Consider the following 7,089-nt stretch of genomic DNA (forward strand, 5'->3'; position numbering starts at 1 on the left):
ACACACGGCAATAAATAATCACCTCGTTTAGAAAAACTAACAGTACTTTTAAGCTGACTTTAGGATCACAGCATCATTGTAGATGAAGCATCAACCACCTAAAATGTCAAGTAAATGCTGCAGATAGTTTTGGAGATATGACGCCAAACATTGGAAGTGTCCGGAGTTAGGAACTGTCCGGAATTAGGCGCACTTACCTTATATTTGTTTTATTGAGTCATTGTCGAAGTGGACTACAGTTTAATCTGGGCTAAGATGGCACCAGACTAGTAAGGTGTATAAGTACGTTTATATATATGTAGACTAGAGTTGTGGCCACCCGCGTTGGCTTTTTCGATCGCCATGGCTGCTTGTAAACATTATACGTATTGGTGACGTTATGGCCCACAATCGACCTTTACATGTCAGGCTATAAAAGAATTCGAGTGATCTGTGAAGTGTCTTTCCACCTATTAGGTGAAGTGTGTGCCATGATGTGGAGGTTGAGCCTCATCTGCAGCCTCTAAGTGATGAAAGGTTGCAACAGAAAACTGCCAACACTCGGGATGGCGCACGCTTGGACATTGCCATGAATAGATTTTGGGTTGGTCGTTATGAAAAATGTTATACGGACGTCAGAGTTTTTAACCCACTTGCACCATCCAACAGTGGAACCACCCTTCAGTCATGTTACAGGAAACACGAAATAACAAAAAAGAGCTTATGAGTTACGAATCTGTGAAGTGGAACACGGTTCTTTTACCCCTCTAGTGTTCTCTGCTTCCGGAGGAATGGGCCATGAAGCCAGTGTATTTTACAAGAGATTGGCGAGTTTATTGTCTGACAAATGGAATGACCCTTATGCCACAGTACTAGGATGGATTAGATGTAAATTGTCATTTTGTTTGCTGCGTTCAGCAATCCAGTGCATTAGAGGAGTGCAATCTTCACAAGGTCATTACATCAAAAGTGCTCCTGTGTCCTTGGTGCAATCAGAGACTCAGTTTTTGATTTAATTGTTTAACTGTTTATTTGTATGTTCTAATCTTATTTTCTTTATATCTTAAAAAAAAAAAAAATTAGGTGAAGTGTCGTAGTGGTCTTCGCCACCGGCACTTGTGCTATGCTGCACAAAACCGCAGCCAGTGCAATATCTGTATATCTGTATATTGCACTGCGGTCGGTGCATTATAACTTATAATGCACTCGTTGTGATCTACAAAACCACAACCAGTGCGTTATAAGTTATAATGCACTCGCTGCGGTCTGCAGCAGTGCAATATACAAATTATGGCACTGGTGGTGCCTTTGAACTGCCCACGCAGAGTGGTACATACTCTTTTAGAGTCCTGCAATTATTATAATTATAATAATAAGTTTATTGGACACCATGGAATTCCCATTCAACGGCAGACCACACTGGTCACCTTAGGCTGTGTAGTAGTTATAAGGTTCCCCTTGACCTTTCCCTCTTTTTCCAATATCTCAACTGAAGTTTGGTAAAACTGCTACTCTTCCATTCTTGGATGCTAGACGGTTTGGATTGGAAAGTCTAGAGGTGACTGACTATAGTCATGCATGGTGGTCCAGTAGTGAACAAAGCATGCAGCGGATGCAGAAACAGTATAGAACTATCCCAATTAAGGGATCAACTAAATGATAGCATTAGTAATCTCAACTTTGTGACTGATTTTGATGTCTCGTGTATGTCACTTTATTCCAGTCACCTGGAGTTATTGGCTGTAATGTGTCCTAATCTTTGGAGACTGAATTTACAAGATAGCGTTCATTGTTTGGAAACTTAAGATTCCATTTGCTAATGCTTATCCTTATCTTGAAGGACTGAATTTATTGGATATTAAAGTTTCAGATATGTAGAAAACTGTATTATATTATGGGAGTAGTTAAGCAACATATAAAGCTGACCCATTGAGCCACAGAATTATGTAATATCATTATTTTATTAAGTGATACAAAAGTCTTGCTGGTTTATATGAAAATTTCAAGTTTAAAAGCTTTGCATCTAAAAGCTTATGAGGATGATGGAGGATGCCCCAGTCGTAAAAATTATTGTAATGATTGGCTGTTATCACTATCTCACTTCCCATCTTTTATTTATTGGTTGTTGGACAATAGTCACAATATGCCAGGTCAGTGTGACAACATGCACCATTAAGAATATTCTCATCAGTTGAATAGGCATCTTGCATGGATGCTTCTCAGACTACACTGGTTACACTAGTGGTGCTATTTCACCCTTCCTATCCTATCCTTTCCATTTATTTATTTTTTATTTATTAATGCTTTACAGCACAAGTGCTGAAGGTCTGTAGGACACCGGTCCTACAGCCTGCTCAAAGACTTTAGCTACTTAAGGTGTGTTTGAAAAGTTGAAGAAAGGAGAAAAAATCCATATTTACATGCAATTTACAGCAGCTTTACATTTCATCACTATTCTGTGAATTAGTTCCTGATACCTTCATGAGTACAGTGTCAGCTAACTCAGTTCATGGTGGATTGTTACACGTTATTTTTTATGTACACACATGCATTGATGTATGAAGGTATGGTTACTCTATTGGTGAACTCTCCTAAACTACTGATGTTTCACAATGTTACAAATCATCCTTAACAATGATATTGAATATCATTGTTAAGGATGATTTGGCATCTCATCTATAGTGTTGACAACAAGATAAAGCAATGCTAAAAGAGAAGTTTCCATCCAGGATATTGTTCACCGCAGAAAGTTTTGAGGTTCACCGGTCATTGACTACTTATGACAGTAGCAATTTGATTCACAAAATAGATGTTTCATTACTATGGAAGTAGATGCATGTATATAGTTGTGTGCGTGTACAATAACCTATATAGACACACCCCACATAAAATTGATCTACACATCTTTACAGAGAAAGACTCATGATCAGTGAGACCATCCCAGGACATTGTAACAGTAGTAGTGACACCATCCATCTATGTAACTTGCATGGAACGAGGCTGCATGCTTACAATGTATACCACACTCATGAAAGATTTCATGTTACATTTTACTATATTTTGTTTGTCACAGAATTGTTGCGATTTTAAACAGTTTGTTAACAATTAAATTAAACCACTTTTTGAAATTGTAAAGTACGTACTGACAATGTAGCTAATCATTCGCAGCTTTATTTTATGTATGCAGTTAATGGGGTCATATAACTCATACTTCCAATCTCTAATGCAGATTTTTTATATAGCTGACTAGAAATCCTCCAATTGCAATGGTCCTGTGAAACAATTTTCTGCTACATGCACACTAGCAGAATCTTATGTTTGGCTACTGACCGAGACATACAGTTTCTACAAACCTGGAAAGGACAGGTTGAAATCTATTATATAATGCAGATATCTATCAGTAAACTGGCAATTTATAGATCATTGGCAGCCATCCATGCATGACAACATTAACAATTGGAAGGCCTATACAGTACGGCATACTGGAGAATCATGCCCAGCTGATCTGGGATTTTTCCTGTATTTAATGTCAATATTCTGACTCTGTCTTCTTGCATGTTGTGGGGTAGTACAGTGGAATCTCTCTTAACCCGAATTAAGGACACAACACAAAAAAACCTCCATAATAAGGACAAAAATTTTGGTCCCAACAGGTCTGGTTAATACATTTTGGACCTCTGAAAGAGAAAAACCTCTATATATTACAGCAAAAAGTGGCTAAAAAATCTGGGTCCCAAAATGTCCGCAATAGAGAGGTTCCACTGCAATAACAAATACCATAACATTATAGTATACCACAAACAGTAAATTGGTCAAATACTTACTGGTTAAGCAAACACACCAAATCAATTCCTATATTATACAGTCATTTAAGATTTAATGATTGTACTGGGCAGTCAGATCAACTGATGAGGCCCAGTTGGCAAATAGCCACAATGTACAAAGAAACATACATTTTTACTATTAAGCAGAGTCATAGCTAGCAACTTTGAAGTGGAGATGAAGTGTGATACATGTATGCAGGTGTATACACTTTCCCTTGTTTCACTACAAAATACTCAGTTCAAAAGACAATATTTTTTTGGTAGAGCCATATGAATTTTTTAAATTATGAAATAGACAGAAATCTGTTGATGCATGACTTGGGAAATGCTCTAATACAACATTCAGGTTACACTATATATTACTAGTAGAGTACTGATTCACTACTTGATAGTAACTCTCTTCGGGACCCACATTCAAGGAGGCTACAGAATTCTCAAGCATTGATTTTGTTAGATGAGATATTCATATATCCTGCAGCACAAACCTATTATGTCGGTATACATGTGATAAACCTAGCTGTGTATAAGGCATCCTTGTACATATGATGTGATTTGTGGATAAAATTAATGGATTATTTGTCTCATATAACCAGGTAACAATGGATTTATAACCCAATTTTGCACTGCAAATATCCTCAACTGCACTTTCTATATGACATACCAACACTCCACGACATAAATCAGTTCTGTCACCATGCATGCACATGTTAATTTCAATGATTATATAATTGTAAAATACTAAGTTACATGTGTGTAGTGCATTGATAGTAAGATGATGTACACAAAGTCATCAGTTGCAATAGTAGTTAGTGACAGTGGTAGTGCATGTTTCACACTTTACACGGCAACACCAAATAAATATACATTTGCAAGACGTAAATTTATTTTCTACTCTCTTGTCTACTGAACCACAACACAAATCATCACAACTTGAGTCTGCTTCATCAGGGTAGCACTGCCTGCCTGATGTTCCTTGAATGCCGTATGTTATGTTGCGTTGGCAAAAGTCAGGAGACTCCTTTAAGTAAAGAAGTTGAGAGCTAGTAAAGCTAGGCATTTTGCTAGCCCTTAGCTGTCCATCTGATTCCTCTACTTGTATTGCATCAGAATACGCCTTGAATAATTGTTCCTTGACTTGTTCTAGAGGTGATTTAGCACAATTCTGTCTATGATAACAAGGCTGCCACCATGGATTATAATATTTCCTCATTAGCTATCAAAATAAACAGGCACAATATATGAAGTGAAAATAATACACTGTGCCGTAACTTACTTCTCTACCAACTCTGTTATTATGTGACTCCATTAATTTGATGTCTGGTTCATTACTGTAAATATACATGTCACCACTGGAGAAGTAGTTTATTTCACCACTGGAAATGGCACCATCACCACTGGAGTCATCAGGTTTGCCACCAGAAGGAGTGCCACCACTTATAGTAGTGGTAGTGGTAGCAACATTGCCATTACTAATAGAACCACCACTCGTAACGGCAGTGTCAACACTTTTATAATCATCAGTCACTTTTGGGTCAGTAAATGCTTCAACAAATTTGATAGCATAATCAATGTTACTATCATCATCCACTGAATATATAATATCAGTTCCTGATCCTGCACTCTCTCTGGCATCATCACACCATGTTCTTGCCAGTTTGGCTTGAGCTACTTTTGCTACTATTCCTGCACTGAGTATGGCACTTAGAAAAGCAGTCTCTCGTGTACCTTCAACAATAAAGAGATACAATTGTTTAGTGATTACCATGATAAAAGGAACATTCACTGATTCAATCAAAACTTTTTCTAAACCACACTTTCATCAGTTTCATCAAATATTTGCTAAATGTGTTTTTAAATTTATACCTTCTTCAACAAACCGTCCAAAGTAAGGGCCTCTCTTGAACACATCACACCTCCATTTGCTGTTCCTAAAAGCAAGCTGACACTGCACAATGGCTGACCATGCTCCACTAATAACAGCAGGCACTAACATAGGACACTCATCACACAATGCCACAAGTTGCCGATCATTCAACGAGGCATTGAATCTGATCCTGCAATTCTCCTTTGTCCACCACATCCTGTTGACTTCACTGTATCGTACTTCAGACAGAATTGCCCTGAAATATGGTCAAATACATGACGGTCATTAAATATGCAATGTACAAATATTATACTTAACAAAGAAAATGTATCTCATTGTAGCTGGCATACATCCACTATTTTGCATGATGTTAATTTGTGATTACTGAAAGTTAATGTGATATCACACAGGTAGTTATCAAAGTCTATATTACAGCATCCATAAATTGCTCATGACACATACAACTGTTGGACTATTCAACCTTAAAATATCATCAACACCATTACTTTAAAAAAAATTAGTATTTGGCAGAACAGCAGAATGTAATAATACCATCCCAGATGCAGTATATAGCTACAACAATTCTTACATGTATGGGTATGATGCGTGCATTCATGTAAGGATTACGATTTTGATTAGATAGTGGAAAGACTGCTTAGGTACAGCAACACAGGGTATATATGGAGGACATATAAAGACATCTGATGTCACCCGCACAGGATGCCAGGATGAGCTAACTGTTTAGGTTCACTGACATGATGTACACTATGTAATCTGACTCAAGAGAAAAAAGAGGAAAGTAGCTACACAGATGCATATAGCTAGCAAACACTGTCAGTCAATAACAATTAAGAGGGACTGTATAGTTGCTGGCTATACCTGTTTATGATCAGATCAGTAGTATGGACTGCTCTTAGACATACACAAAGGGATATTAGCTATACATGATAACTACATAGGCATGCAGATGATAATTGTACGTTTCTACGAGCTCCTTAAGCTACTAGTCACAGTACATGATGTACACGTGACAGCAAGGGTTTTCCATGTTTTCTCCACACACGCTAACTCACCACCATGGAGCACAGTAGCCGGAGGAGATATTCATGATTACTAGCAAGGCTAGTAACACACTACAACACAGCAATCCTCTCGCCATCACGATCCCACTAACTACTATATAGCTATCTAAGAGCTGAGGTGTTACTGTGGTTGAATTTATATGTTACGTGTTGATGCAAAAGAACGTCACGTGCCTATCATGTAATGCATTACGTCATCATTGCAGTTCCTGGAAAACCAGCATATGCAGCAGGCTGCTGGAAAAGGAAAGCAAAACATATTACTTAGTTGCCAACTATAGAGATTTTAGCTAGCTACAGATGAGTTCATCTACGTTATAACAACACCACTAGAATACTT

General features: G+C 37.7%; 1 protein-coding gene across 1 annotated transcript; it reads right to left on the minus strand.

The window, feature by feature from the left end:
• Positions 1-4,510: 4,510 nt before the first annotated feature.
• Positions 4,511-6,884, minus strand: LOC136243024 (protein Wnt-4-like). The gene is made up of 4 exons (XM_066034545.1): positions 6,741-6,884; positions 5,667-5,923; positions 5,077-5,528; positions 4,511-5,016 (listed from the first exon to the last, which is right to left on the minus strand). Exons 1-4 carry the CDS (start codon positions 6,824-6,826, stop codon positions 4,594-4,596), a joined length of 1,218 nt encoding a protein of 405 aa, XP_065890617.1. The 5' UTR covers positions 6,827-6,884; the 3' UTR covers positions 4,511-4,593.
• Between the last annotated feature and the right edge of the window lie 205 nt (positions 6,885-7,089).

The sequence above is a fragment of the Dysidea avara genome, chromosome 13 (assembly GCF_963678975.1).
Source record: "Dysidea avara chromosome 13, odDysAvar1.4, whole genome shotgun sequence".
Classification (NCBI taxonomy): Eukaryota; Metazoa; Porifera; class Demospongiae; order Dictyoceratida; family Dysideidae; genus Dysidea; species Dysidea avara.

Excerpts from the sequence above, each read along its gene's own strand:
- LOC136243024 (XM_066034545.1), bottom strand. The coding sequence starts at position 6,826 with ATGGCGAGAGGATTGCTGTGTTGTAGTGTGTTACTAGCCTTGCTAGTA. Across the intron at positions 5,529-5,666 it reads TGGACGGTTTGTTGAAGAAG|GTACACGAGAGACTGCTTTT; the intron begins GTATAAATTTAA and ends TTATTGTTGAAG. Across the intron at positions 5,017-5,076 it reads ATAACAGAGTTGGTAGAGAA|CTAATGAGGAAATATTATAA; the intron begins GTAAGTTACGGC and ends TTATTTTGATAG.